Below are 15,803 nucleotides of genomic sequence, written 5' to 3'. Positions count from 1 at the left end.
TTATTTTTTTAATCACACTGGCAATCTTTCACCAAAGTAGGGTGACCCAAAAGATGAAACCACCATCATCATCATGACCTCTTGCAAGAAATGTACACATATCAAAATTCAAGCAACCCTTTGACTGCAACGTACTCGCCCCTCCTTCAGAGTGCAGGCACTCTACTTCCCAACTCCAGGACTCAAGCCTAACCACTTTCTCTGAATCTCTTCATGTTACCTTGCTCACACTCATTTTCTCCATAGTCTCTCCAATCTGATATCAATTGTTTTTCATTGCCAACAGTTTTTGCCATTCTTATTATCTTGGTCATTTCTGTCTTCGCTTTTAATTTCCTTCTTATACATGACCTCCCAATCTCTTCCACCAACCTTTGCAGCTTCTCTTCCCAATCTCCCAAAAGAATTATTACTGGAAAAGAACAACTGTGAGAACTCCAACTTTGTATTAAATTTATGTTTAACCCTTAAACGGTCCAAACAAATCGACGTTCAAATTCGTAGTGCTACAAAAGTAGATCTACTTTTTTTTACATATTTTCAAATGTAACAAAAAAAAGTAGATAAAAGTTTTTTTTACACGTTTTCAAATGTAAAACAAAAAAGAAGATCTACTTCTTTTTACATACTTTCAGATGTTGAAAAAACGTATATATACTTTTGGACCGTTTAAGGGTTAAATTCCACACTTCTTCCCAGCAAGTTCATGTTTACGGTACTTCTTTTACTCTACAACAAAAATGGTAGCAATTAAAAAGTCTACAAGCTTAAATACTGAATTAAATTCTAGTGGGGATGTTGCAGTTCAGAATGTCAATTTTTTTTTTTAACATGATCTGTCTCCCACCTAGGCAGGGTGACTCCCAAAGAGAAGAAACACTTTTATCATCACTTGTTCCATCACTGTCTTGCCAGAGGTGTGCCAATTCTCTACCTTAAAAACCTTAAACCTACATGTGTCATACATGACTTACCTCATAAATCATGGTTGCTGCCAACCCATAAGTGACGCCTACCCACATTTCTTCACTCTGCATGGTATAGCGATCAATGCTACCATCTGGGTTCATACCATTAACTGCACCCATTTCTCCATTATTAAATTGCTGCACATTGTATTTGTACAGAAGTTCCAGGACTGATTTCACACAGTCATGTTGAAAGACCTAGAAGAAAATTTATGAAAGTCAAGTTTTCAAGTTAGAGATAGTATATATATGACTTTCGAAACCTTCACTATATGAAGAAAAATATATGAATGTTTAATGGTGAAATAATGTATTATGTATCAATAAATCTGTCTAATAAAACATAAAAAAAGAAAAGTAGTACAGTATCTTTAAAAAAAATAAAATAAAATTTGCATCATTTATTAAATGAAGAATATATCTAAGAATACAGGTACTGTACATGCTTTTATGGCACATTAGTTTGATCTTAAAATGAAGATGACATACATAATGTTTTGATGCACAACTATTTATGGATAGCTATTGGAGAACACCCTGTTACATGTCAAGGCCCCAAGCAGCTGGAACAAGATTCAGAATTGTTGCAATGAGCTCAAGGCTTAGATCCCCTCATGGAAGGTTCCTTGATGTTGGTGAGGGGCTCTTGATTTAGGGAATTGAATCTGTGCTCCAGTTCCCCGAATTAAGCCTGAATGCCTTCCACATCCCCCCTGGGCGCTGTATAATCCTACGGGTTTAGCGCTTCCCCCTTGATTATAATAATAATAATCAAGGCTTAGATAAGATTTAAAAAAAAAAAAAAAGTATAATAGGACTTTTGATCATGATTGCATGTCTTGACTGGCCTGTGTGTCATTCCTATTTACCTTTTTCTTCCCGTTTCCTATGCTCCCACTACCTCACACTCATAAGTATATATAAGATAAATTGTAACTTAAATTTTTTTATTGCATCAGCTGTCTCCTACCAATGTATGGTGATCAAAAAATGGAAATGTTAACTATTATTTATTCAACAGCTGTCTTGAAGTGAATAGACATAATAATTTAAATGACCCTCAGTATGGTAACATCCCCATCATTCCTTCAAAGTGCAGGAACTGTATGTCCCACCTCCCGGGCTCAGGTATAATCCTAACAGATATCCTGGAATTCCTTCATAAGTGTTACCTTGCTCAAACTTCAATAGCTGATGAAAAGCACCATAGACTTGAAGAATCTTCAAGACTACAGTGCTCTTCAACTCCAAGGCTGAGGGACTGTCTACATCATCTTTTGTATGGAATTCTACAGTCCTCTCATTATGTCCTTGAATTTGTACTGATAAAGCCAATGGATGTTGCACATGTGTAATTCTTGTCAGTATTATATATTATTCATGTAAAAAACATAAAAGAAATTTACTGACCTCAATTCCTATATTAGAGAGGGAGAGATACCAATGTCCTACCAGCTGGTCTGCCATGATACTGTCACTGTGTGGTGCATCACAGTAGTCAAATTTGTAGTATTTACCTGCAAAGTTTCAAAGACAGTTAACAGTAACTGGAAACCATTATTATTTTTTTTACATGCTGGCTGTCTCCCACTGAGACAAGGTGACTGGAAAAAGAAACACTTTCACCATCATTCACACTATCACTGTCTTGTCAGAGGCGTGCAGATATGACAGCTCAGGCGCCCCTCCAAACAGCAAATATCCCAAACCCTTCCTTTAGAGTGTAGGGAAAAGTGATGACAATTGATGCTTTTCTATTTTATGAACTTAAGAGTTCTGGGTAGAGTAGCTAGAGCTCTCCCTCTGCCTGTTGTCCCTCACCACACTTCACTATCTTTTTGTGTGTCTGAATTTTGTGATAACATCCCTCACAGTATCCATTCTTCAAACATACCGGAAAAGGGTTATTAAGAACTTAAGAGTAAAAATACAATGCAATTAATATACACTGAGCTATATCTAATTATGTAAACAATAAGATCACATTAAACAGGTGGTATCCAATATGCAAACTAACCAAGTGAAAAAATAGGAAAATTCCAAAAGCTTTTGTGATTTCTTACTATTTTCTTGAATTTTCACTATTTTTTTCACTAATTACTAAAATTTATTTTAAATATTACTAAAGTTTTTTGTCTCATCTTTCTTTAATATCTTTTATTATTATATTACTTTACTTTGGGAAAAAAATCTTCCTCTGTAAGCCACGTGTGACGTAAGAGGCGACTAAAATGCTGGGAGCAAGGGGCTAGTAACCCCTTTCCTGTATAAATTACTAAATTTAAAAACGAGAAACTTTTGTTTTTCTTTTTGTGCCACCCTGCCTTGGTGGGATACAGCCAGTTTCTTGACAGAAGAAAAAGAAAAACTTTCATTTTTCTTATTAAGTCACCCTGCCTTGGTAGTATACAACCAGTGTGTTAAAAAAAAATACAGTGGACCCCCGGTATTCGATGGCATCGGTATTCGATAAATCCGGTATTCGATGCATTATATCGCAAAAATTTTGCCTCGGTATCTGATTGAAAGCCCGGTATTTGATACGATTCGTATGAGATGTGTCCACGTGTGGCCTGAACTGCTCCGTGTGTGCCAGTGTTTACAAGCCAGCCAGTGTGCGTGCATCTAAGGATATATTCGGTACATTCCATATTATCCATATTATCACTGTTTTTGGTGCTTCTTTCTGCAAAATAAGTCACCAAGGGCCCCAAGAAAGCTTCTAGTGCCAACCCTTCGAGAAAAAAGGCGCTAATGACTATTGAAATGAAGAAAGAGCTAATTGCAAAGTATGAAAGTGGAGTGCGTGTGTCGGAGCTAGTCAGGTTGTATAATAAACCCCAATCAACCATCTCTACTATAGTGACCAGGAAAACGGCAATCAAGAAAGCTGTTCTTGCAAAAGGTGCAAATGTGATTACAAAACAGCGACCGCAAGTGTTAGAAAATGTTGAGAGACTGTTATTGGTGTGGATAAATGAAAATCAGATAGCAGGAGATAGCATCTCTCAAGCGATCATTTGTGAAAAGGCTAGGCAGTTGCATGACGATTTGGTAAAGAAATTGCCTGCAACTAGTGCTGATGTGAGTGAATTTAAGGCCAGCAAAGGTTGGTTTGAAAGATTTAAGAATCGTAGTGGCATACATAGTGTGATTAGGCATGGTGAGGCTGCCAGTTATGTTGTGCGACAGAGGTCCAGTGACTCTCAAGCTGGTCCTAGTGGCATTAAAAGAAGAAGGGAAGTAACCCCGGAAAAGGACTTGCTACCTCAAGTCCTAATGGAAGGGGATTTCCCTTCTAAACACTAACACCTCTCCCCTCCTCCCATCCCATCAATCATCACCAGATCTTCATTAAAGGTAAGTGTCAATTATTTTATTGTTATTGTAATTATTCTATTGCATTAAACTTAATATTTCATGTAGTAAATTTTTTTTTCATACTTTTGGGTGTCTTGCACGGATTAATTTGATTTCCATTATTTCTTATGAGGAAAATTGATTCGGTTTTTGATATTTTCGGTATTCGATGAGCTCTCAGGAACGGATTAATATCGAATACCGGGGGTCCACTGTACTTTACTTATGCATTGTACAATCAGCCAAAATCATCGTTATTGTTTGAGCTATTAAGGTTAACAAGTACAGGAAGATAATGCTTTTGTTCTGCTCTTATTTAAGCTCTACAAGGAACAGTAAATACATGTTTAGTATGATTTTTGAAAAGAACTTCACTTTGAGTTGTATAACCAGTGTAGAGCACACAGTATTCATAAAATTTTGAGAAAAACTGAAGCTAATACAAAAAACTTAAATTTTTAAAACTTAAATTTTTAACTGTGTACAATATTCAGAGGAAAAAAATACTTAAAATATGTAATTTATTGAACAATACTTTTCATAATACAATGGTATGTACATTTAACTAAGGTTATACCTGGAGGAGAGAGGTATAGCTGGAGGGGGTTTCGGGGGTCAACGCCCCTGCAGCCCAGTCCGTGTCCAGTAAAGATCTTAACATAATAAAATTAATCTCAGAAAAGCAGCTTAGGAATCTGATATTAATAACAAAGGCCCTTAATGCAGAGTATTATAAGCATAATTTTTTTAACACACTGGCCATTTCCCACTGAGGTAGGGTGGCCCAAAAAAGAAGAAACACTTTCACCATTACTCACTCCATTACTGTCTTGCCAGAGGCATGTCAATACTACAGTTCAAAACTGCAAATATCATAACCTCTCCTTCACAGTGCAGGCACTACTTCCCACCTCCATGACTCAAGTCCAGCTAACTAGTTTCCAGAATCTCTTCATAAATGTTACCTTGCTTTCACACCAATATCACGTCAAGTTATAAAAACCCTTTGCCTCCACTCACTCTTATTTAACATGCTCACACATGCTTGTTGGATGTTTAAGCCCCTCCCACACAAAACCACCTTTAACCTCCAACTTTTCCTAGGATGACCCCTAACCTGCCCTTCCTCCACTAGAGATTTATATGCCCCCCAAGTTATCCTATTTTGGTCCATCCCCTCTAAATGTCTGAACCATCTTGGCAACCCCCTCTTCAGGCCTCTTGATAATAATACTTTTAGTAACCCACAACACCTCCTAATCTCCAGACTATGAATTCTCTGCATAATATTCACACCACACATGCTCTCAGACACTATATCTATGCTGCCTCCAACCTCCTCCTTGCTGCAACATTCACAACCCAAGCTTCACACCCATATAAAAGTGTTTAAAATGCAAGGTATATATACCATTCCATAATTTTTCTTGAAGTGCTATTTTGGCTTTTGCAAGAGCTTCAGAAAATTTGCTTTCCTCAGGCTGATCCTTTAGTTCTACTGCCATCTCCACCATGGCAGCCAAAGCTGCGACCCACAGTGATGAACAGTAAGCTGATGGCCCATGCATAATCCAAGAGTCATATGTTTGGTCTGCTTCCCCTTCATTTTCAATTAGGCCATCACCATCTCGATCGTAAGTAAAGCAACGATCCATCACTGCTCTGCAGACAGGCCACATGTGTGTTATGTAATCTTGGTCTTTAAAGAAACTGTAATCTCTGTAAACCTGAAATCATATTTTAAATTTTAGCAAAATGCAACAGAGGAAGAGTAGTTTTGACTATCAAAATACAATACTATACTAATGGGGTGACTGAGTACAGCCTCTCCTCACTTAGTGACATACTTGTTTACCGACGACTTGGATTTATGACGGGCTCTCTGACCAATATGCATACCTAAATAATGTATATTAGAGCTGATTTCCTATATTCTGTTTATTACAGTATACAGTACACTACTGTATAGACATTTAAAAATATACTAAAAATGTTATAAATGGTGCAAAGATGACATTAAAACAATATCAACGATGCTTGACACAAACCCACTACCATTATAGTATTCTCCTCACTTAGCGATGAATTCGTTTACCAACGAGTTCTTAATAGCGGAACTCCATCGTTAAGTGAGGAGAGGCTGTATTTTAAAACATGAGGAAAATAACTTTCTTGTACTGAATTGGTAAATTACACACCGTTCTGAAAATAATGTACTGACTAGAGTACATGTGAATGTTGTATTGTATTACATAAAAATATTCAAATTAGGGAGTAAAATAGGAGTAAAATAACAAAAATAAAAGTCTTTAATCAATTACTGGTATGTGGGAAGTGAAACAAAAAGAAAAATCAAATCCAAAAATAAGGAAGCAAAATGTAGCTACATTACCAATGTGCATAGTAAACCCACCATAACTTTTTTTTTTTAACACACCAGCAGTCTCCCACCAAGGCAGGGTGACCCAAAAAAGAAGAAACGAATGTTTTTCTTCTTTTTACATTTACTAATTTATAAAGGAGAAGGGGTTACTACTCCTTTGCTAGTAATCCCCTTTTGCCTTCTATATTTGATTTTTTTCTTGGAAAAACACCTCCAATATATGAATTCTATAGAATTCACAAATACAGTGGACCCCCGCATAACGATATTAATCCATTCCTGAGAGCTCATTGGTATGCGAAATTATCGTTATGCGAATGAATTTTCCCCATAAGAAATAATGGAAATCAAATTAATCCGTGCAAGACACCCAAAAGTATGAAAAAATTTTTTTTACCACATGAAATATACATTTTCCTACACACAAAGAGAAGGATACATGCACAATAGTAGAGTAGTACATGCGCAATATATATTGTGCATGTACTACTCTACTAAATGAAGAATAAATGACACTTACCTTTATTGAAGATGCAGCATTGACTGATGAGACACTGTATCCTGAGAGTGCCTTTTCCTCCTGAGTACTGTAGGTCCTGTTTGGCATTTTCTTCCAGAACAGGCCTTATCACACTGTGTATGCCACTACGATTCTTAAATCTCTTAAACCAACCTTTGCTGGCTTTAAATTCACCAATATGACCACTAGTTCCAGGCATTTTTCCCTGTTCACCTGGGTGTTAGTCGACTGGTGTGGGTTGCATCCTGGGAGACAAGATTAAGGACCCCAATGGAAATAAGTTAGACAGTCTTCGATGACACTGACTTTTTTGGGTTATCCTGGGTGGAAAATCCTCTGGGGTTAATTGTTTCTTGGTATATTCTCAATAAGCCACACCAACAACGGTGCTACAGCAGCAGCAGCAGCAGCTGACAGTGCTACAGCAGCAGCTGCCAGTGCTACAGCAGCAGCAGACAGTGCTACAGCAGCAGCAGACGGTACTACAGCAGCAGCAGCAGCTGACGGTGGTACAGCAGCAGCAGCTGACGGTGGTACAGCAGCAGCAGCAGCAGCTGACGGTGGTACAGCAGCAGCAGCAGCTGACGGTGGTACAGCAGCAGCAGCAGCTGACGGTGCTACAGCAGCAGCAGCAGCAGCAGCTGACAGTGCTACAGCAGCAGCAGCAGCAGCTGACAGTGCAGCAGCAGCTGACAGTGCTACAGCAGCAGCTGACAGTGCTACAGCAGCAGCAGACGGTGCTACAGTAGCAGCAGACGGTACTACAGCAGCAGCAGCTGACGGTGGTACAGCAGCAGCAGCTGACGGTGGTACAGCAGCAGCAGCAGACAGTGCAGTAGCAGCTGACAGTGCAGCAGCAGCAGCTGACAGTGCTACAGCAGCAGCAGCTGACAGTGCTACAGCAGCAGCAGCAGCAGCAGCTGACAGTGCTACAGCAGCAGCAGACGGTTCTACAGCAGCAGCAGACGGTACTACAGCAGCAGCAGCTGACGGTGGTACAGCAGCAGCAGCAGCAGCTGACAGTGCTACAGCAGCAGCAGCAGCAGCAGCAGCTGAAGGTGCAGCAGCAGCAGCAGCTGACAGTGCTACAGCAGCAGCAGCAGCAGCAGTAGCTGACAGTGCTACAGCAGCAGCTGACAGTGCTACAGCAGCAGCAGACGGTGCTACAGCAGCAGCAGATGGTACTACAGCAGCAGCAGCAGCTGACGGTGGTACAGCAGCAGACGGTGCTACAGCAGCAGCAGCAGCTGACCGTGCTACAGCAGCAGCAGCATCAGCAGTTGACCATGGTACCACAGTATTTCGATAATATTTCTCACCCTTTTTACCACAGGGTTGGCACTAGAAGCTTTCTTGGGGCCCATGGTCACTTATTTTGCAGATAAAATCACCAAAAACGCTGTAATAATACGAAATGTTCCGATTGTATGCTTGGATGTTACCGCGGAGGCTGGCTGGTAAACAATGCCACTGGCGGAACATGTGAGGCTGGCTCAGGCCGCACATTAGATGCGTCTCGGACGAATAGCGTTGAGCGGGTTTTTTAGCGGTATGCGAGGCAAAATCTTAGCGATAAAATGTATCGGTATGCGGATTTAACGTTATGTAATGCCAACGGTATGCGGGGGTCCACTGTACAGTTATCTTAGCTCAAAAAATCGTAATGACACAATTGCAAACAAGCCACGGTATGGGTGGGGATTGATAGTGGCGAGTCATAAAACTTGCCGTGAGTTCAATCCCTACCTGTACCGTGGTCAGTCATCTTAGTTTAATATGAAAAGAGGGATTAGTTGCACAAGTCAGACATGAACATATAGGGAGAATTTAAAATATTTAACAATAAAAATAACCTACAAATATGTAGAACCTTAGTTAATGCAGTAGTTATTTCTGACATATGTAGTGTTATACATAAATTTAACTGATAAAGTACAGTAATGAAAAAAATAAGAATTCAGTGCTTAGACATTCCAAGAGTTAATCTAAGCTCATGTTTCTCACTTTCTTTAGCACTGCTACTTCTCTTACATGACATGATGAATGACAATGATGACTGATTGTGGAATATTAAAGAAAAAAAAGGAAAAAAACACAGACATAAATAAGCCTGGTATAATAAATAAATAACAAAAAGGCACAATACCGTGACTGGAACAATACACAAATAACCCGCACATAAAAGAGAGAAGCTTACGACGACGTTTTGGTCCGACTCTAGTCGGACCGAAACGTCGTCGTAAGCTTCTCTCTTTCATGTGCGGGTTATTTGTGTATAAGCCTGGTATGTGTGTGAGGGTACAGAGTCCTGATATTTATCACTTCAAGAAGCATCCTGTATACTTTCTGACTTACTGTTGCTTGTTGTAGGTGTGCAAGTCCACATGTTACCATGTATAATACATTTTTTTTTTTTTTTTCAACAAGTCGGTCGTCTCCCACCGAGGCAGGGTGACCCAAAAAAAAGAAAGAAAATCCCCAAAAAGAAAATACTTTCATCATCATTCAACACTTTCACCACACTCACACATTATCACTGCTTTTGCAGAGGTGCTCAGAATATAACAGTTTAGAAGCATATACGTATAGAGATACACAACATATCCCTCCAAACTGCCAATATTGGTATAATACATATACTTACATTTGTCAACTCATAAATACTAAGATTTCAGGAATGACAAATCCACAAATACGGAGGTTTGCTGTACTGTTTATTATCAATAAACTGTAAATCCATTTTATAACCTTTAATTCACATCTTTTATTAATGTTTGGACAAAAGAGAAACCTCTTGCAAATCAAGTTAGCATTTAGATTTCACATTAAGTTCCAAATTCAAAACTTATAACACGATCTCTGTGGCTCCTCTTTTATTAAACTGAATTTACATTCTATTACTTCTGTGCTGTAGCAGTTGTGTTTGCTTAAGCTAATATAAATTTTATATGGCCTGAACATTACTACATGATGCAAAGAATATATTCATTATAGAGGAAACTGGACAAGTATCGTCACCAGGTGCCAGATCAACCAGGCTGTGATGGATATGTGGGGCAGTGGGCCTCCAGCAGCAACAGTCTGGTTGACCAGGCAAGCTCCAGACGAGCCTGGCCCATGGCCAGGCTCCAAGAGTAATGAAACTCTCGAAACTCTTCAAAGGTATATCAAAGGTATTACAGTCTAAGTAAATGTAGACATACTGCACCACAATGTCAAAATCCAGCCACATGCATTTCAAGTGAGACTCAAGACTCATTCATAAGTCATCTTACCTGCAAAACAAACTTTAGGTTGAGATCTTTCCAAAAGCTGATGTCATGTATTTGGTAGGCATTAACTCGAACAAATGGTTCATCCTCTGAAAATAAGGAAAAATATGTCAAGTTAAAAAAAAGTACTATAATTCAGCAACTGGTACAGTTTAACAAGTATGGTAGGACTGTATAGTTATCATTCTAATAGCAAAATATCCATGAGAACTATTTCAGGTCTAAATTCAAGCCTTTGTACTATAATTTTTTTTTTTTTAACAAACCGGCCGTATCCCACCAAGGCGGGGTGGCCCAAAAAGAAAAACGAAAGTTTCTCTTTTTAAATTTAGTAATTTATACAGGAGAAGGGGTTACTAGCCCCTTGCTCCCAGCATTTTAGTCGCCTCTTACAACATGCATGGCTTACGGAGGAAGAATTCTGTTCCACTTCCCCATGGGTGCGAGATTGGTGGGAGATGGCTGGCATATAGTTGAATGAAACTGAAAAGTGTCCGTCTATCAGCTCACAAGAAAGGATGAGGCAAGATTCTGAGTACTGTACTATAATTCAGGCTATGAAAGCCTGCTTAGCAAATAGCAATATAATTTTTCTATGACAGCTGATAAAGGAAGAGCATATCAAGGAATTTAACACTTTGACAACACAAAGGAAAAAGTCACATAGGAATAGCAATGAATGGGGAATGATAAGGCATAGTGTGAGAGTTAAAGAATTCTTTTTGTATATCGAGAACTTGAAGCAGTGTGATGTGGTTCAATCAGATATATGTATAATAAATAATGAATTGTAATAGGATAGCCACAAGCTGACTGTTTGTGCCAGAATAAACAAATCAGCAGTCACCAACATAGCAAGGAATGACCAAATCCCATGAGCGAGAACAGGTGCAAGTCCACTGATAGTAATTAGGAATGATGTAGTGCAAAGTACACATTCATGTGGGTCTCCATATCTGTAACAAAGTCAGAGAAAACTATTACTTACCTAAACACAAAGAGTCTGTCAAAAAAAGTATAAAAACAAAGAAAATGCAGGTTTTGCATTAAAAAAAGGCTTAGGATAAGATGTGATAAAGCCAAATGATGTCAGCTTTCTATATGTCAAAAAAGATGGCCATGACAAGATGGCTGCAAATGTATGAAAAGAGAAAAGTTCTGTGCCAGAATACCTCCTCCTTGCACGTCATACAAGTCTTTTACACAAATAACCCGCACATAGAAGAGAGGAGCTTACAACGACGTGTGGCTTTGTAAATGGTCCAAGTTGGACCGAAACGTCGTCGTAAGCTCCTCTCTTCTATGTGTGGGTTATTTGTGTATCGTTCCAGTCACAGTATTGTGCCTTTTTTTGTTATTTATACAAGTCTTTTGTTAACCTTGCATTTGCAAACAGATCTGGCAAGAGAAATGAGTCTATAATAGGGCCAATCAAGCTGTAATGTACCTGATTTTTGAAAAGTAAAAATTTCCACAGAAGGAGTTCAATACTGTCAGATTAGACTGAGTTAAGAAAATATAACAGGAAGGAGAGTGCTTAGGGATATAAGTGTTCAAGCAAGGAAATGAGTACATCAACTGGACTGCTTGCCATATGCTGATATACTGACAGAATTGATACAAGTTCAAGGAGTGTACGTGCAATATTATAAGGTTCACAGATTTTTTTTTTTTTTTTTTTTTTCAACAAGTCGGCCGTCTCCCACCGAGGCAGGGTGACCCAAAAAAGAAAGAAAATCCCCAAAAAGAAAATACTTTCATCATCATTCAACACTTTCACCACACTCGCACATTATCACTGTTTTTGCAGAGGTGCTCAGAATACAACAGTCTAGAAGCATACACATATAAAGATACATAACATATCCCTCCAAACTGCCAGATATGCAAGGCAAAATCAAGTGAAGTGGATTCCAAAACAGGCTGGAACTGAAAATAATCAAGAGACAAAAAAAAGTACTTTGAGAAACCCAAACAAAGTGTTGCTCCCATTGCTACTGCTAAATACACAGAGTTACACAAATAACCCTCGCATAGGAGAAACTTATGATAACATTTCAGTCCAACTTGGACCATTAATTAGTCTCACACAGTGCAAGACTAGTTAATAGGCCAAGTTGGATTGAAACATTGTCATAAGCTTCTTTCTCATGTGTGCGGATTATCTGCGTATTGCTCCAGTCACGGTATTGTGCCTTTTATTCTTTACACACAGTTACTAATTCCATGGCACCAATGTTAAGCACAGGACAAAGGTCAGTCACATACAGCTACATTTAAAAGATCAAGAAAATAACTGTAATGCTGGAAAAATTGAGAAATGATAATATAAAAAAAATCAGTAGATGCTATTAAAATCAGTAAATGCTAACTGCATTTTAAAAAAAGAAGGAAAATGATTATCTTTATTGGAAATGTTAAACCTGCAACATGTTATATACCTTGGGAATGGAAGGCAATCAAGTTTGATCTGAGAAAAGAGAGGAGGGAGAAAGGCTTCAGTTTCTTGACTTAAGAGTACTTCATCAGCAACAAGGAACCCGTCTTGAAGTATCCCTATGAGGTATACTCACCAGGGTCACCAGCATCATGAGGAACAGCATTAGCCAACTTTCTGACTCCTTTATTTCCCCGGAACAGGTGAGTACGTGGTGTGAGGTCAGCAGATGTTGTCCATTGAGCCATGTCATACTGTAGTGACTTCTGCAGTTCAGGCCACAGCATCACCAGTGCCCATGATGCATAGAAGTGTACATCATAAGTGTTGTACATCCGATACTCGTGACTTTCCAGGTATGCAAATCGACCATATTCAGGGCTGTAGATATATGTCATGCTATACCGACTTTGATTATACTGCAGCAATTATAATATTAAACGTTACAAAACTATTGATGGCAGTAATCAAAACATACAAAAAATATACAAAGACAAATTCAGCATAATTATAAAGTATATTAGAGGCAGACAGTGATGTTTTTGAGATAAATGTTTGGTGTGAATATTATGCAGTGAATGGAAACATAGTTTTTGGGACCTGACAAGCTGTGAGCTGGACTTGAGGAGGGGTTTTTGATATTTGCTGTTTAGAGTGACATCTAAACTGTCGCATCTGTGCACCTCTGGCAAGACTGTTCCTTTTTTTTTTTTTTTTTTTTTTTTTGGGGTTATCTTGCCTTGGTGGCCAGCATGTTAAAATAAAAAAAATATACCAGAGAACAATTTTTAATAAGCTTTGCACATTCTCCTGTTGAAAAATCAAAATTCACTTTACTTACTGGTATTTTCAAGATTTTTTGTGCAAGATATAGGAATTTGTGCTGCTATTTTTAATGGGAGAATTAAACTCCTGGAAAATGACCATAAAATCTAATTACAAAGAAGTTTAATAATAAAAGTTAACTATAAACATGAATGCATGATTCCACAAATAGTGTAATGCAGGATGGAGGACTATGTAACATAATGTAATATAAAATCCTCCACTGGTGGGAAATGGTTGATGTGGTTAAAAAATTATAATCTACAATTATAGTGACAGTCTTTTTTTTTTTTAACACATCGACCATTTCCCACTGAGGCAGGGTGCCCCCAAAAGAAAAAACACTTTCATAATCACTCACCCATCACTGTATTATGCACCCATATACCCATCCTGTGGGTGATAGTCAAATCTTGCCAGAGGCATGCCAATACTACAGTAAAAACTGCAACATATCCTCACCTCTCCTTCAGAGTGCAGGTTCCATCCTTCCCATCTCCATGACTCAAGTTCGGCTAACAGGTTTCCCTGAATAGGTAATCACCTATACTGTACATCATACAAACCCCCCCCCATCTCCTGGCTGGAGGCAGACAAGAAGTTGTTTCCTACATTCTCACTCACCGTGAATCGTATGTGGGTAATGAAGTGTTTGCATTCTGGGGCATCTCTAGCCAAACTGATCCACCGTCTGATATGAAATATAACTCATTAAACACAGCACTCTTGAACCAGTCTGGTAAACCTCTGCAAAAAACAAGATATTTAAGTGAAAAAAAATATATTATGCAACACTTACAGTTTGTACATAATATATTGCAACATAAAACTATAATATATAATTTAATGTGGAATATAAATTGTGTAAAACATTTTGAAAGCTGCTTATTATAATTAAATTGTTAATGGTAATACCTTTATAGCTTTGTCCTAGTTTAATTCTAACCAAAATTTCTTACATAACTATTAGACCTGTTTATTAACCTGTATACAAACAAACTGTTAACCAATTCATTGTAATATAGTATATGGATGTTGTATAAGGTAAATACAAAAGCAAATATAATGGTCTTCTCAAACACATGTAGCAATAAGTCTCTGCAAGTGCTGCAGCAATCTTGCAATCATGAACACATGATTAATTTTCTAAAGTTTCATGAATTGTGACCTTAAACAATTGTTTATTGTTCCCAATCCAAACTTCAGCTGTGTTTTGCTAAAGGCATGAATACTGTACTACAAAAAATTATAAGCTAGAGGACACATATCAAGAGTTAATATATAAATGTAACATAATGGTGAACTGTGCCACAGAATACACTCACTGTGGAAAGAAATGATCAGCAATGTCAGACCCAGAACTATGACCTGACCATTAGTACAAGTGAAACCAAATTGTAATAACACTGTTCAAGCATTTTGGTCTATGAGTGTCGAAAGTTTAACTTATTTGAAGTAATTTTGATTTGTTATAGCGATCTTAACTTTGGTTCGCTAATTACCAAACTGTAAGTAATCTGTTTTAAGCCTTTACTCAGAGTGTAAAGTTTATATTAAAATGACCTAAATAAGAGATAGCTGTAGTTCAATGCCTGTCGAAGAGAATCTCAGTTACAGGCTAAAGTATACATATCGCTTCACCCTGCATTCTCTTCCATCTCAATGTGAATTTCTGTGTTATATAGTGTTTACTGCACCAATTCACTCAGATTTAAGGTTTTTCTGTTAGGACTTCTTATAACCAGACTTTGTTGCCAATACAGAAAAAGGCTGAGAGCACTTAGAGCTGTGGCAGGATTCTACCCCAGCAAACAGGTGGAAACACTGGGTGTGTGTCCTTACACTGGTTGTCAATGTTCACCCATCAGTAATAATGGGTACTTGGGTGTTAGTTGACTAGTGTGGGTTGCATCCTGGGACAAAACTAACTTAATTTGCCTGAAATGCTCTGCATAACAAGTGGCTTTCTATGTAGTAGTATGTCATTGATGTCAGCTAGGCCTGTATATCTTGTACATGTACTTGTAGAAAAAAATAT

At 38.2% G+C, this 15,803-nt stretch overlaps 1 protein-coding gene across 1 annotated transcript in view; it reads right to left on the bottom strand.

Annotated features, from left to right (window-relative positions):
• LOC128703785 (non-lysosomal glucosylceramidase) overlaps positions 1–15,803 on the bottom strand; it is a 291,380-nt gene that overhangs the window by 14,518 nt on the left and 261,059 nt on the right. Inside the window, exons 10-15 of the mRNA XM_053798616.2 lie at positions 14,390–14,512; positions 13,077–13,321; positions 10,507–10,592; positions 5,740–6,055; positions 2,379–2,485; positions 975–1,166 (exon numbers count right to left, since the gene is read on the bottom strand). Of these exons, the coding sequence (XP_053654591.1) occupies positions 975–1,166; positions 2,379–2,485; positions 5,740–6,055; positions 10,507–10,592; positions 13,077–13,321; positions 14,390–14,512 (1,069 nt within the window). The remainder of the gene's footprint in view (positions 1–974; positions 1,167–2,378; positions 2,486–5,739; positions 6,056–10,506; positions 10,593–13,076; positions 13,322–14,389; positions 14,513–15,803) is intronic.

The sequence above is a fragment of the Cherax quadricarinatus genome, chromosome 87, assembly GCF_038502225.1.
Source record: "Cherax quadricarinatus isolate ZL_2023a chromosome 87, ASM3850222v1, whole genome shotgun sequence".
NCBI classification, from domain to species: domain Eukaryota; kingdom Metazoa; phylum Arthropoda; class Malacostraca; order Decapoda; family Parastacidae; genus Cherax; species Cherax quadricarinatus.
Note: the sequence above shows the minus strand (reverse complement) of the source record. Positions and strands in the feature narration are given on the sequence as shown.